We start from the raw sequence: 15,056 nt of genomic DNA, 5'->3' as shown, positions 1-15,056 counted from the left end.
CCCCAGGAATATTCACAACAACTTCGCAAAGTTTCACGGCGATGTGATGAGAGGTATAGTAATGCATAAAGAACAAACAAACAGACAGACAGACAAACACACATACGTTGCTTTATATATATACATATATATATATATATATATATATATATATATATATATATATATATATATATATATATAGATAAATTAAGATACATTTTATGAATATAAGTAACTTTTATGAATATTTTTACTGTGACATAATTTAAGGTAAATTTTATAAATTTTTTTCCCTAATATAGCTTAAAATAAATTTTATGAATGTATTTACTGTAACATAACTTAAGATACATTTCTGTAACGGTTAAAATATAATATAAATATTATATGAATATTTGTACTTTAACAGAAATAAGATAAATTTTATGAATAGTTTTCTTGTAACATTCCTGAAAAATATATACAGGTGAACTGTTACATTTACCTTCTTATATTCTATATAATAGAATTGTTCTACAATACTAGCTACTATGCAAGAAAACTTCCCGTTTCAGAGACCCGGTCACGTATTATGTGCTAGTCTTGGGCAAGCTTTATATACGTTCAAATTTAAGACAGTACCGTGTTCGTTTTTGATTGGCCAGCTAAAGTTGATAGCCTCTTTTTCTATCTGCATTGAAAAGCCCATTAAATATTTCAAAAATAATGCATAGTGTAATTAAAATTAATATGGTTATAAATTCTTGATTGGTTGTATATTTTCGGACTATAAAATTGAGGGAATATATTTGACGTTTTGTATTTTCGGTAATTAAGGACAATTTATTAAAAATGCAAAGCAATTTGGTTTTTACGAGGTAATGGCGACATAAACGATGACACCCTGATATTGATAGGCTAGCATACATTTTATTATTATACAACATGAAAAAACGTAGGAACCCCGACACAAGGCTAAATTAATTACGCACAATCAAATGTGCAGCTATTGTTCTATTGGTATCACACACGTACACACACGTACAAATACACACTCTTACACTATCGTAGGCTGTTGTATGATAATTTGCTTGATCAATAATATGCAGATTTGTAAATTTTCTATGTGGTTTCAATCCAATCCACTTCGGTGAATTTTGTATTTGGAGGCACCACCCAAACTTTTTGTCGAATTGCGTCAATTCGTGCAAACATATTAATTCACATTGTATTATTAATTCCTTTTTTTAAAAAAATCATTGTTTTTGTAGTAAATTATACAATTTGGTGTCACTGACCCCCCCCCCCCCCCCCCATCAGGGACTGAGATTGACATATACATTATTTCGATTCACAACAAAACATTTTTCCCTAAGGCAACGTGTAGATATTTTGCTATTTCTTGCCTTGGTGTCACCTCCTCTAAATTATGTCACACGGTGCGGTCAGTACCCTTTCTCCCTCCCCCCCCCCCCACTCCAACCCTCGCTACGCCTCTGATTGTACTGTTTGTTGATATACATTTTTATATTCCTTAGTTCAACTACCAAACAATCGTTCTTGATTTTTAGGGTATTTCCTCCAACACAATTAAGTATTACCTGTCAACTTGTAATTAGGTCTTTCCTCAGTTTACGAGTTAAATTAAGTCTGTTTAATATTGGTAATCAAGTTGTAATTAGTTAATTACAATTTATTCCCGAGCCAGTTCAACTGTCGTATTTTATTAAATCGATGAGCGAACAACCTGAACTGATTATTTTTATTTTTTATTTGTTATTATTTTTTGAGGTCAACTCAAATTTTGTTTTTGGTAAATATTGATGTAAAAATGGGAGTGTATTAAGATAGTGTAGGGTATTTTAAAAGTTGATAATTTTACGTTAAGTAAAAACTCAAATATACCAAAATGAGAATAGCCTCGAAATTATTCGAAATACCCATTTAATATTTTATAAAATCATGTTGTTAAAATAAATATGGTTATAAAATCTGACTGATTGATTTTTGTTTGACTTAATTAAAGATTGAATGTATGTCATGTTTTTAGTATTTTTGTATTTAGACAACTCTACTTAAAAAACAAACCATAATGTAATAAAACCACAAACACGAATACAAACCGGTGTGGATATTATAAAATGGTTATTCGATGGCCGCAGTCAACTGCCTCCAGTTGGGATTTATGTACATTTACCAGCAGAGTGGTTTTCAGCTTAATGAATTAAATTGGTTTAATTAATTCAATTAAATGCATGTTACTTTTTTTTAAACAACACTTACCAATAACAAATAAATAAATGGTATTGGTTTTGAATTGTAAAAGTTTTTAAGGTAGTTTCTGATCGATAAAGCAGTTTTTACCCTCCCCCCCCCCCCCTCACACACACACACACACCTTTCTAATCTGTCTAACCATAATTAATATATTAGATAAGGCTATCAGTTATTTACGCAATCCTGGTCTGTTGAGAGAGGCTGATATGTTGAGAGAGGCTGGTGTGTTGAGATAGGCTTGTCTGTTCTAAAATTAATCATAAAAGCATTTACTAAAGACAACTAACCATGTCGTTGAACATGTACGCCAAACATTTTGTAACCTACCATATAAACATTTCTTAACACGTATCTAAACCCTCAATCTAAAGCTAGTAGTGAATTAACAATAATTAAAATTATTGCACAATCTTGAGTAAATATAATTCGAATTATATTGTTTTGATTGATATTTAGATTCTAGAATAAATATCTAGTTTCCAAGTATTGTGTTAGCTAAACAATTGTAAACAAATCAGTTTGGTTATAGAAAATCTGGAAATAGGCTATATTAAACAAATACTATTTGTTTATTATTATTTAAACTGATAAAATGTAATAGAATAGTTGAACATAATTAATAAAATATCTTTACCTATAAGTACTGTGACTGCTATGCTGTAAAATTGTGTGATTACGGCGTGCGACTGCGTTCCCGATCAAAATATTGTACTGACAAATATAGCGATATTCGTTTTGCGCCGAGATTTTTAGCGCTAGAAATAATAGGCGGTTTGTTCAAATGATTATATCTCAATAATCATTCCACAGATTTCTATAATATTTTCAGGCATTGTGGGGAATCATATTGGCTTTTGATTTATGTAAAAAAAAGAAAATCGAATTTTTTTGAGTTAGACGGTTATATATATATATATAACAGGATGTCTTTAAATCCCCGCAGATATTTGTTTATATTTTTAATCAAGATCTAGGTGTGTTCATATTTTGATTTTAGCTTTTTAAGCCATTAGAGGATTAAGAAAAAATGCTAAGCTTACATTATTTTCGAAACAAGCAATTAGAAAACATCCAAATAAGCCTGACTAGCCCTCTAGCGTTAGACCTTAGATTAACTGAAATCTTTAAACTCTACCAAACAATGGAGCTTTGCGTTTGCAAATATTTTCTAAGCGTGTATCTGGCCTTTGGATACCAATGTTAGGAAAGGCCTATGTTGGTCATATCTATATTTTCTGCACGTGAGCTAGGTTTTCTATACCGGTGAGCTAGATGTTCTTTGTAGGTGAGCCAAAATGTATGTGCACGTGAGGCAGCTCTATAATATACCGGTGAGCTTGTTGTTCAATGCAAGTGAGCTAAGATTTGGAAATAAATTCTTCAATGCGTTTAGTTGCTTAAACCGAAAAAAAAAAACGCAGCCGATTTATTTCCGAAGTTTTAGAAGTTTGATGATGAAGGATGTAGTGCCTTCAATATTAACAAAACTAGCACTTGGGTGGGAGGGAACAATTGTACTCATAACTTTTTTCATGCATCTCTCTGGGGAAGAAGTTACACTTGGACGAAAAAGAAAAAAATGTATAATGTATATAGAAAATGCCAGCGTTGGTCCCCTCCCCGGGAGTTTCAAGAGCAAATCGACCCCTGGTGAAAGATGCATGAAAGAAACTCTGATGGTAAGACTACGTTATCGGCGTTTTACAACCTCGATTTTACAAAAATACAAAGATGCATAAGCGATTTTAAAAAAGTGCATGTTTGAAGATATTTTTTTAAAACTGATCTTTCATATATATATATATATATATATATATATATATATATATATATATATATATATATATATATATATATTTGGCCGGCCAATGTGCGCATTGGCCAATATTGCCTCCCATTAACCGGCCAAAGCCCGAAGCGATGAAAAACAGTACATGAAAGTTACAATAATGTTTTGTTTTACAATAATCTGAGCACTATCGGTACATTTAAAAAACATGAACATTTTCATCACATTATTTAAAATAAAACATAGGCTTGAGAGCATTCAAATTATCAAAAGTTCATGTCGTCATGACATCAACTTCCTGGGTAGTACTCATCCATAGCACACAAAATATGGCGGCGATTATCAAAGGGCAGGTATTCTCATTTTGTTGTCATCATTCTCACAAATTCTGGAAAATAGAAAATATTTTTTTTTCTCTTGGGGCTCATTTATTCCTCTTTTTTTTTATTGATGTCTTATTTAAGAAAAAAAACAATACTAGCTTAATGATACTTTTTTTTTTTAAACTATAATCTTTATTACCTTATGCAGGTGGAACTCAACCATTTTAAACATAAACCTTCAACTAACTCTAGCCAAATAAGCCTTCTAAATCATGGTAACTAACTTTGGAATATCGGAGTTGTGTTACTGTGTTACAACAAAAGCTAAATCTAAAACCTGAAGAAACAATCCGGTAGAAAAACGTTATGTGCGCCGCAAAAATTAAACATTGAGAGTTTACATACAGTAAGTTGTAGAGACTAGTTTTAAAAATTCGGGAAAAGAAAGTAAAGATGGATAAATCCATACGTTTAGGTAACCGGAAATAAAAATAAAACAAATTAAAAAAAAAAAAAACTTTTTAACAGTAAGCTTTTAAATACACTGGGAATTATAAAATAAAACAATTTAAAAAAAAACTTTTTAACAGTAAGCTTTTAAATACACTGGGAAATATAAAATAAAACTAATTTGCTTTCTTTAATGAAAGCTTTGGTTGTCTCAGGCGATGGGATAACGAACCCAGGCTTCCTTTCAGCAGCTCCTGCGACACTGCTTTTGTTGACACTGTTTTTGTTGACACTGTTTTTGTCGACACTGCTTTTGTTGACACAGCTTTTGTTGACACTGCTTTTGTTGACACTGCTTTTGTTGACACTGTTTTTTGTCGACACTGTGTTTGTTGACACTGCTTTTGTTGACACTGCTTTTGTTGACACATGTCACTGCTGATACCAAGCTGTATAGGTAACGACCTGCTGATAGAGGCGAGCCTGATACACAGACATCATTAGGGCCTAGGCTTTGTGATTGGTTTTTCCAATGCTCAAATAACCAATGGTCTACTACACTGTAGTGCCATGTTGTTGTTTTTTAGACTCTGGGGGTTACAACCAAATTGGACGCGCCGGGTACAGTGTTTCTTCCAGACTTTTTTCTCCGGGAAGGGGGGGGGGAGGCACTTGATATTTTCGGGGGGGGGGGCGATCAACATTTTCCGGGGGTCGGACACTGGTAAGAGATGCCTGGAAGAAGCTCTGACCGGATATCACCCGTTCTACTGAAGCCACTGGTAGATTAAAGACGCCAAGTGACTATGGATTATGTGCGTGGCATGTTTCCTTTATACACTACCACGTCAACAGTTAAGACACCTCTTAGAAAGCTGAACTGAGCAACTACCCCCCCACACCAGTAGCGTAGCGAGGGGGGGGGTGGGCGGGGGGGGGGGAACATATGTCCCCGGGCGCCGACATTAAGGGGCGCCAAAATGGGTTGGAAAAATAAATTGAAAGGTTGAGGGGGGGGGGGATGCAAATCGAAATCTCGAGGGGGGGGGTGCAAATCGAAAGTTTGAGAGGGGGGGGTGTGCAAATCGAAATCTCGAGGGGGGGTGCAAATCGAAAAGTTTGTCCCCGTGTGCCGGGAAGGGTCGCTACGCCTCTGCCCCACACCACCCACCTACATAGTTGACCTGCCCGTCCCGGATCATCTCGTCCACCTCGTCGTCCGTCAGCTTCTCCCCCAGGTTGGTCATCACGTGACGCAGCTCCGCGGCGGAAATGAACCCGTTGCCGTCCTTGTCAAACAAGCGGAACGCCACGCGCAGCTCCTCCTCAAAGTCCTTGATCTTCCACGCTATCATCGTCTGGAATTCTGGGAAATCAATCGTTCCGTTGCCGGAAAATCAGAAATCAATTGATGAGTCCGTTTGTCAAATCTCGTTGCGTGACCAAAAAAGTAAAAATTATTTTAAAAAATTATACTCATCACCAGGTTAAATATTTTTAACAACCTTTTCGAATTTTTATTTGTATTTTGTCAAAGCCGCCAAAGAAAAACAAAATTTTCCAGATGAACAATTAAAGAAATACAAAAAAAAAAGTAATTTTCCGAAACTGTGAGCTCAAGTCGTAGTCTTGTCACAAACAAGCAAGTGAAAATCTAAAATGTGAACGGATATTTTGAATTTATGCCGTATGACGTTTTAATTATGTTTAAAGCAAGTTTTACAAAATAAGTAAATAAATGTTCGGCTTTATGTCTTCATCAGGAAAAAAATTACTTTTATTATATCAAGAAATGTGTATACACTTGTCCTTATCGATAATATTATACAAAGTGACAAAATTCAGCTATTTCATGTCATGAGTTCATCTTAACTAAACTCAACATTCGTTTAGCAATGACTGACTAGTCAGTCAGTAATTAACCATCGTCTTGATTCTTTACCAACCCGCAATTGGAATAAACAAGGAGTGGAGGAACTGACCAGCCCCCACCCAATGACGTCATCGACCTCACCTTGCATGTTCTTGTCTCCACCATCGAGTAACCTACCTGATATCACGTGTACGGTACGGCTAATCTATGAAGTACTCACCATCAGCGTCGACCTCGTTTATCATGTCCTGAAGCTCCGCCTCTGTCGGGTTCTGACCCAGTGACCTCATTACGATTCCGAGTTCTTTGGTCGTGATGGTGCCATCGCCATCTTTGTCGAAAAGACAGAAGGCCTCTTTAAACTTTATGTAGAAAAAATTATTATGGCTTACAAGACTGAAGGCCTTTTTAGACTCAAGAAAATGTTTTTGGTACTATGATATAAAGTAGAGACGTTTTTGTAAACTCTATGATAGAATAAACCGGGAGTGATCTGCCCTAAACTTTCTCGAATATTCTTATATAAAACAACAGGGGATGGGACCTCGGGATATAGTTATGTTTTTAATCCATTTTAAATACTTAAACTTTTTAAATAGAATATAATCTCATAGAAAAAGAATTGCGTACCAAGCAAACGCCAAAAGAAAATGTGCATAATATTGCGGAATATTATAGTACTTTATAAATTTACATGCTTTTTTTGAGAAATCGGAAATAGCGTAAATTACTACTTCCGGTCAACGGTCAAAATTTGACAGAAGGTAGAGAATTAGATCTTTTACTTACATGTGAAACTTCATTTATCGATCTGAAATAGTACTCAAGTTATAGGCTTTTGAAAAATTCAAAGTAGAAAAAGTACCACTTCCGATTATCGGAAATCGCTCAAAAGTTGATACGGATCTTCGATTTTGATAAAATACTTATATATGAAATTTCATCAACCTAGATGTAACGGTACTCAAGTTATTGTTTTTACACACACACAGACACACAGACACATAGATACACAGATATACGGACAAGATTGCGAAATTATGTTTTTCCGTATCAGTGAGGTATAAAACGTCGAGATTTGCAGAAATCTCGTTTTTTTTTTTTTTTTTTTTTTTGCACGATTACAAGACATTCTCTATACTTCGTACTTCGGACATGGCGAGATTTTTGTGACACCCCAATGCGTTCTCCGACCACCTCACAAAATTTCAAGGGGGGTCGTCGGACGAAAGTTTTTTTTTCGTAATGAAGCCCATATAAGGCGCCGGTCAGTCGAGGTCAGTTTTGACCTCCTCTACATGGAGTTGTTGGCCATCCGGCATCGGCTCTCGTGTTCTATCGCCCACAGGCAAACGCATGCCAAATTTAAAGCGCCTGCGGCGCCGGGAAGTGCCCGATTGGGCACTTGACCACTTTGCTTAATATGTATAGATTCTCTTCTTGGAGACGCTAGAAAACAAGCTGTAAGCGCGCTCCCTACCACCCTATCCCTACATTATTATCCAAAGAAAAGAATATAAAGCTGTTGTAAGCTGATGACCCTAATTCATTTTAATAAACTCTTTGTTTTAAATACGTTATCCAAATACACACAAAACCTCAACATATTTATATATTTATTTAACTGACTCGTTTCTGTTCGAAAAAGTCGATTCAAAATGTAAACAGTGCTAAAAACAATTTGGATTAGACGTAATCACTACTGCACTGCGATGTTTATATTAGTGTTTTTCTCCGCTTCCCTCGCCTAATAAACTATGACATGCCATACCCTCGCTGTTCGCGAGTGAAAAAAGTTGAGCTTTAATCCCAGCCAATCTGCTTGACACAGAGGCGTAGCGATGGGGGGGCAGGGGGTACATATGACCCCGGGCGCCGACCTTAGGGGCGCCAATATGGGTTCTAAAAACAAATTAAAATAACATTTTAGATGCAGTTTTGCATGATAAATATAAAAAATAAATGGGGGGGGGGTGCAAATTGAAAGTTTGAGGTTAGGGGGGGGGGTTGCAAATTGAAAGTTTGAAGGGGGGGGTGCAAATTGAGAATTGAAAGGTTGTTCTCGAGGGGGGCGCCAAATTGAAAGTTTGTCCCCGGGCGCCGGGAAGGGTCGCTACGCCTCTGGCTTGACAACAAGATGCTTGCCGTGTACATGTCAGGGTTAACGGTCAAGTCGTGACTACCACCAACATGCTAATTGAAAACTTGGAATAGAGGTTTTTTTTTGTTGAGGTGACGTCATTCTGTTTTAATGTATTTTAAATTACTTTGAAATCTTGGGTGAAGGTAAAATCATACTTAGCCGCCCCGAAAAAAGACAGTTTTTATTAAGGAGGATTATCAATTATCTATATATATAATTCTCTTCTGGGAGACGCTAGAAAACAAGCTGTAAACGTGCTCCTTACCATCCCCACCCCTACATGGTCTTAGTGAGCTGTGGTTCACGCTATGTTTACCTTCGTGGAGTCGGGTTTAGTGACGGCTATTAGTGGCAGATAATTTAGTTTGAAACGATTTTAAACTTTTGGGGGGGGGGGGGGAAGGAAAGGGGGGGGGGGGGGGGGGTTATGGTCCTTAACGAGCTACTTATAGTGTTTTTAAGAAATATTTTCAGTGTCAGCGTTGGTACTGTCGAATTCACAAATTATGAATTACTGAAAAGTAGAAAAAACAACAACTAAATAGCTGCGTATGTTATGCCGCGGGCTGGCTCGTAGTTAATAATGCTTTTTTTTAAAGGCTTAGAACTTTGTAATTCTTTGAGCAATATCCTCAGGCCATAGCCACCCTGAAAAAAATAAATCAGGTTTTATGAAGGAAAGTAATCGTTAGTATCTACTTATTAAAAGCTAAATAAAACAAGACTCAGAACATTGTTATTATGAGGACAATTGCCCCCCAGTATAAATGAAACCCACATGTTTTCTTATGTGTACCAAATTGAAATAATTTCATTTCATTTTATTTTAACGCGTCCCTCATAATACACAAGTAATTGACCTTTCACAATATAGCATGCTTGAATAAATTATGTTAGAATAGTTTCCCCTACCCTAGCAACTGGTCAATATAGCTGTCAATTTATTCGATTCATTAAAATTACAAAATCAAATTGCAAAGAAAAATAGTTCTTGATTTTATACATTACTTTTTTACACTATTTTGATGAAAATTCCCATTTATAGAAAACTGGTTTGAATATACAGGTTAGCTTGATCTTCTTAATGTTTTTCTTTTAAAATACGGCCTCTTTACTGCTATATTTCACTTGAAAAAGGGGGTTGAGTTTTGATAAAGTTGTGATGGTCAATGTTTTGAAAGTAGAATATCTATAGCTGTCTGAAGCTGTAAGGTTAGGATGAATTCAATTTTTATTTTATACATATTTTACAACGTAATGTTAATCGATCGGGCCGTGTATGAAAGTTATTCAAGACATTGAATCGTTGTATGTCAACATTTTCTTTTAGTAGTCAGGTTTTTTACAAGGTGTGTGTGTGGGGGGGGGGGGGGGGGGAGGGGTTAGTGAGTATTGTCGGGAGGTAACTCTGTATTATTTTATTGAATGAAAGTACATTTAGGCGACCTCTCCTTTTTTAAAAAAAAATCCTATCAATATTAAAGATTTACGAGTCAGGCCCAAAATTTTTGTGTTAGATTAAGTCACACAATTTTTAAAAATGTATGGTTCAGTAACAACTGTCATATACATCTATTTTACATGTTGAGAAATATATATATATATATATATATATATATATATATATATATATATATATATATATATATATATATATATATATATATATATTTGGGGGGGGGGGTGCCAAACTGTAAGTTCTTCCCTTGTGCTGGGAGTGGTCGCAACGACTCTGCGCCTAAGTTATACAAAAGTGAAATGATTTTGTCAATTCTGAATCGAGCTGCTTTTAAAATAGTGTTTAAATCCCCTCCCTCAATAAACTAACTTACGTAACATCCCGCTGTTCTCGAGTGAAATTAAGTTAAGCCTTATCTTGGCTTGTCTCAGCATGATGCATGTGATATACATGTAGACGTGGAAGGTTAAAATCGTGACTACCCCCAACAGGCGTTCTTGAAATAGGGAATAAAATTTCCTGTTTTAAATCCGAATAAACCAAGTGACAGATTTATCTCTGTAAGGCGGACGTTGAACTTGACTTCACTGAATGGTTTTGATATATTTCCAGTATCTTGTTAGTTATTATTAGGTCAAGGTAATCTTAGCCATTACAAAAAAATTCATACAATTAATAATGATTTTTCTTAATGTATAGTTGCAGAGGCGTAGCGATGGGGGGGGGGGGGGGGGGGCAGGGGGGTACATATGTCCCCGGGCGCCGACCATAGGGGGCGCCAAAATGGGTTGTAAAAACAAATTAAAATGACATCATAGCTGCATTTTTGCAGTTTGAGGGGGGAGGGGGGGTGCAAATCGAAAGTTTGAGGGGGGGGGGGGGGGTGCAAATTGGAAATTTGCTCCCTAGGGGGGCGCCAAATTGTAAGTTTGTCCCCGGGCGCCGGGAAGGGTCGCTACGCCTCTGTATAGTTGTTGAGAAAAAAAAATGACAAGGCTTAGAAGGTTGTAAACCTGAGGTCATGACATCATCGTGGATGAACAGACAACCCTGTGTCGTCAAACAGATGTGAGCAGAGGCGTCAGTGTAATGAATGATTAATTAGAGTATTATTAATCGAGGGCGCGTTATAGAAAATTGACTTCAAGACGCCTTTATATCAGACTGATAGAAAATGATTTACTCTAGCATCTGCACTATGGACCTATGATTGGTCGAACATTATAAATTCTAGGCAACTTCTAGCTAAACATGCATAGCAAATAGTTGGCAGGCGATCTGGTATTAGAATGTTCATTTTCGGCTTGACATGTGATTTGTAATAGAGAGTGACCATACAGTTTCTTCACGGGACGGTGTGGTCGAATAGTAGAGCGCTCGGCTTCTAGCCCGAATATCTTGGTTCAGACTCGACAACACGAACTTCCTGAGTACTCCCAGCTCTGAAAATTATCTGACTCAGGGAAACAATTTCTACTCACCATAGTGCCGACCATACTATCTCTTCACGTGCCGAGGTAATGACAAAAGATTGTAGGGTGCAACATTACATTCGAGGAAACTTTAGCAGCGTTATATTAGATGTGTTTTTGAAGTTAACATCTTCAATATCATAAATTTAAACTTTTTCAATATTATTAAAACGCCTTATCAAAGTATTAAAATGAGTGGCAATTTTTAATGAGTTGCTTTTGGTTGGTGAACAAGTTTTTTTTTCTTTTAAAGAGTTGATGGTTTTAGTGGACACATATGAGGTGGGTAGGTTGGATAAAATCTTTACGTTATGCCGAAAAGTGGTAATAAATTTATTATTCCTAGGCCAATTTGTCAAAAGCCATTTAGTTGAGAGCCAATATGTAGTGAGACCATAATTCGGGAGCTAATCTGACGTAAACCCATTTGTCAGGAGCCGAAGTGTCGCGTACCCAAATGTCGGAAGTAAAATGCTGCGACCCCATTTAAATGGAGCCAATATATCACGGGCTAACGTGTAAGGAAGTTCCTATGGTTAGATTTTAGGCCAGTGAATTTTGCTATTTACTTTACTGTTATCAAATAAATGATGGAAAATTTGAACACGCTTCAATGTAAATTATGGATTGAAAATCCGTAAAATAATTTTTTTTAATATGTAGAATTTCACACTTGTTTTACGTTATTTAAATTTTATTTGTTAAATTTCATTAAGTGTTGTATTAAAATATTTAAAATCGTTTATGTACTTTGACTGGAAAATATGTCACATAGACAGAAATCGTCTCGGGCAGATGAGGCTCGTTAGCTGGGGACAGCCACTCTTCTAGGAGAGACAACTCCAAAATCAAACAACTGCTGCCTTGTAGTTTGTTCTTGGTTTAACAAAGGCTATGGAAGCAAATCCAAAAAGAAAAGCAGGCTGAAATCGGAGTCAATGGCCTGAATGGCGCAAAACCAGTTGACACGTAATCCTTAATTGTGATGGAAGCATGGTCGAGTCGGCAAAAGTAATGGTTGATTAATTCGAAATAGTCTCGAGTTCAAACCCTCTTGCAGATATTGCTCGATTCATTCAACACTAAAAATTAAAAACGAAGAAGAAGAAGAAAGAAACAGAAATCGAGTCTCATAATGAATTCGCCTTCATGCCATATATTTGTCTTATCTGCTCATCAAAACCTGGCGAGTGTTACTACAAAGTTATCTCATTGTAGGAAAACTCTTGACGTGTCTGCATAGACGACAGACAGATCTAAACTATACTCATGTTAGACATTGGACATTATCAGAGAGTTACATGGTTCAAACTGAATTCAAATGTTTTTTGAAAAATACTAAAGTTCTTCCATGTTGGCTTTTAAAAACTGTTGGAAAACAATGTTAACTAATTTTATTAGAAATTTAAAACTTAAAATTTGATTAGGGTATGGACTATATTTAAACAAGTGATCAAACTAAATATTGAATGATTAACTTAAATATTCTAAATGTATTTTTAGAAAGGTTTAATTTTCTCTGGTCTATCATGTATTTCATTCGTGTTGGCGTTTAAATAAATAAACACATCTTGCAATTAATGGCGCAGGTAATGAAGTTCGTAGCAAAATGTTCTCTCAACAGGAAACCCTGGAACCGAATACTTGGTGTACACGTTTTTATGGGAGTAAAATCTTCTAAAGCCGGCAGCTTCAATGGCTTTCATGGCCTTCAGCCTGGGCAGAAGTTCCTCGCGAGTGGTGCCATAAACATGGTACTCGATTAACAACTGCCGGACACCGTCCAACGCACGTGAAGAAGTCATCTCCATAATACTCGGCCATTCGGAATACTCAATGTCCATTTTGATGACGTCAACGGGCGTGTTTTCGTGACGCAGTTTTTTCCGAATGTCAGCGAGCGTGAGCATGGTCCAGTTTCTGCTGTTGGTGTACGTTTTTCCGTCTAGGCCAAGCTTGTAGAAGTGCACATGATTTGACCTGCACGTTTAAATAAAAACAACTGACAGTTGAGATTTTTTTTTTAATTGAATTTCTATAATGGGTTGAAATGAACATGTGGACTAATAAAAATGTTACACTCATTAATACTTTGTTTTAAAGGAATTTAGATTATACATTTTGTGATAGATACAATCGTTTTTTACACATTATGTTTTTCTAAAATTTCACAGTGATTGATGAACATCACATTTTTAAAATAAATGTTTCTCTAATGTACCTATTGTAATGTTCTAGGCCACTCATGCTTGGGTCAAAACTATACACGTGACACCCGTAAACTTTAGCCGCGTCATCATCGAAAGAGAAATCGTTGTTGATGCCAAACGAGTAGATGATGCAGGGCTGAGACGGCCTCACTTCTGGGTCGTCACAAATCTCCCAGCCACCGTCACCAACAACACCCATCCTAATCTTTCTATGACAGAGTACCTATAATTCAAATAATTAAATATTAGGAAAAAATCATTACGTTTAATTAAATATCTTAACAATGTACTATTTACTTTCACATTCACGTTCGCATTCACATGCGCACACTAATGAACACACACGTGCCCCTGCCCATTCCTATGCCTATGCCCATTCGCATACGTATACGCACCCGCATTCGCATACAAACCGAAATGGAATTTATATAGAAAATAAATACTTTTAACAGTGCCCGTCCTTTAAAGTCCAGGACGTCATATAAAGAAAAGTAAAGCAAGTTTACCATTACGGACCTAACACTCCAAGGATCACCTGCTCTATGACCACTATATACAGCTCGATAACGTGGTCAGTTAAATAAAGATATGTTTTTACATATGCTTTACTTGTGTCAGACAACAGCTAGAGCTAATTGGGCTCATGGAAGTTGTACACGTACTGACTCAAGAGTTGTGAGTTTTAGATCCTAAAATACGCCGTTACATGACGCTATATATAGACATCCGTATATACCCACTAGGAACTATCAGTTGTTATATTAATGTTATTTTACTCAGTGGCGTAGCGAGGTCGGGTGATACCCGGTGCGGTACCTAATGGTGTCACCCCCCCAGAGGCACCCCCCCTCTTCAAACTTTCGATTTGCATCCCCCCTCAAACTTTCGATCTGCACCCAACCCTCAAGTTATTGTCTATATATTTTGCTATTTTTTGTCTTGGTGTCACCCCCCTAAATGGTGTCACGCCGTTGCGGTCCGCACACCCCGCCACCCCCTTGCTACGCCTCTGATTTTACTATCCTACAGTAACTTTGAATTTTTTTTTTGTCAGTATGTTTTATTTACTCTATACCAAATATCGTTTATACATCGATGT

At 36.4% G+C, this 15,056-nt stretch overlaps 2 protein-coding genes across 2 annotated transcripts in view; both read right to left on the bottom strand.

Annotated features, from left to right (window-relative positions):
• Positions 1 to 4,330: 4,330 nt before the first annotated feature.
• On the bottom strand, positions 4,331 to 7,995 carry LOC131956031 (calmodulin-beta-like). The gene is made up of 4 exons (XM_059320375.1): positions 7,963 to 7,995; positions 6,896 to 7,107; positions 5,972 to 6,192; positions 4,331 to 4,415 (listed from the first exon to the last, which is right to left on the bottom strand). Exons 1-4 carry the CDS (start codon positions 7,993 to 7,995, stop codon positions 4,387 to 4,389), a joined length of 495 nt encoding a protein of 164 aa, XP_059176358.1. The 3' UTR covers positions 4,331 to 4,386.
• Positions 7,996 to 13,270: 5,275 nt separating this feature from the next.
• Positions 13,271 to 15,056, bottom strand: part of LOC131956036 (uncharacterized) — a 1,886-nt gene continuing 100 nt past the window's right edge. The window contains exons 1-3 of the mRNA XM_059320381.1: positions 15,049 to 15,056; positions 13,969 to 14,180; positions 13,271 to 13,727 (exon numbers count right to left, since the gene is read on the bottom strand). The exon at positions 15,049 to 15,056 is cut by the window's right edge and continues 100 nt beyond it. Of these exons, the coding sequence (XP_059176364.1) occupies positions 13,325 to 13,727; positions 13,969 to 14,180; positions 15,049 to 15,056 (623 nt within the window). The 3' untranslated portion in view covers positions 13,271 to 13,324. The remainder of the gene's footprint in view (positions 13,728 to 13,968; positions 14,181 to 15,048) is intronic.

The sequence above is a fragment of the Physella acuta genome, unplaced genomic scaffold (assembly GCF_028476545.2).
Source record: "Physella acuta isolate Inbredline_101_S28 unplaced genomic scaffold, ASM2847654v3 ptg001123l, whole genome shotgun sequence".
Lineage (NCBI taxonomy): Eukaryota > Metazoa > Mollusca > Gastropoda > Physidae > Physella > Physella acuta.
The sequence above is the reverse complement of the archived record's forward strand: the minus strand, read 5'-3'. Positions and strand labels throughout refer to the sequence as shown.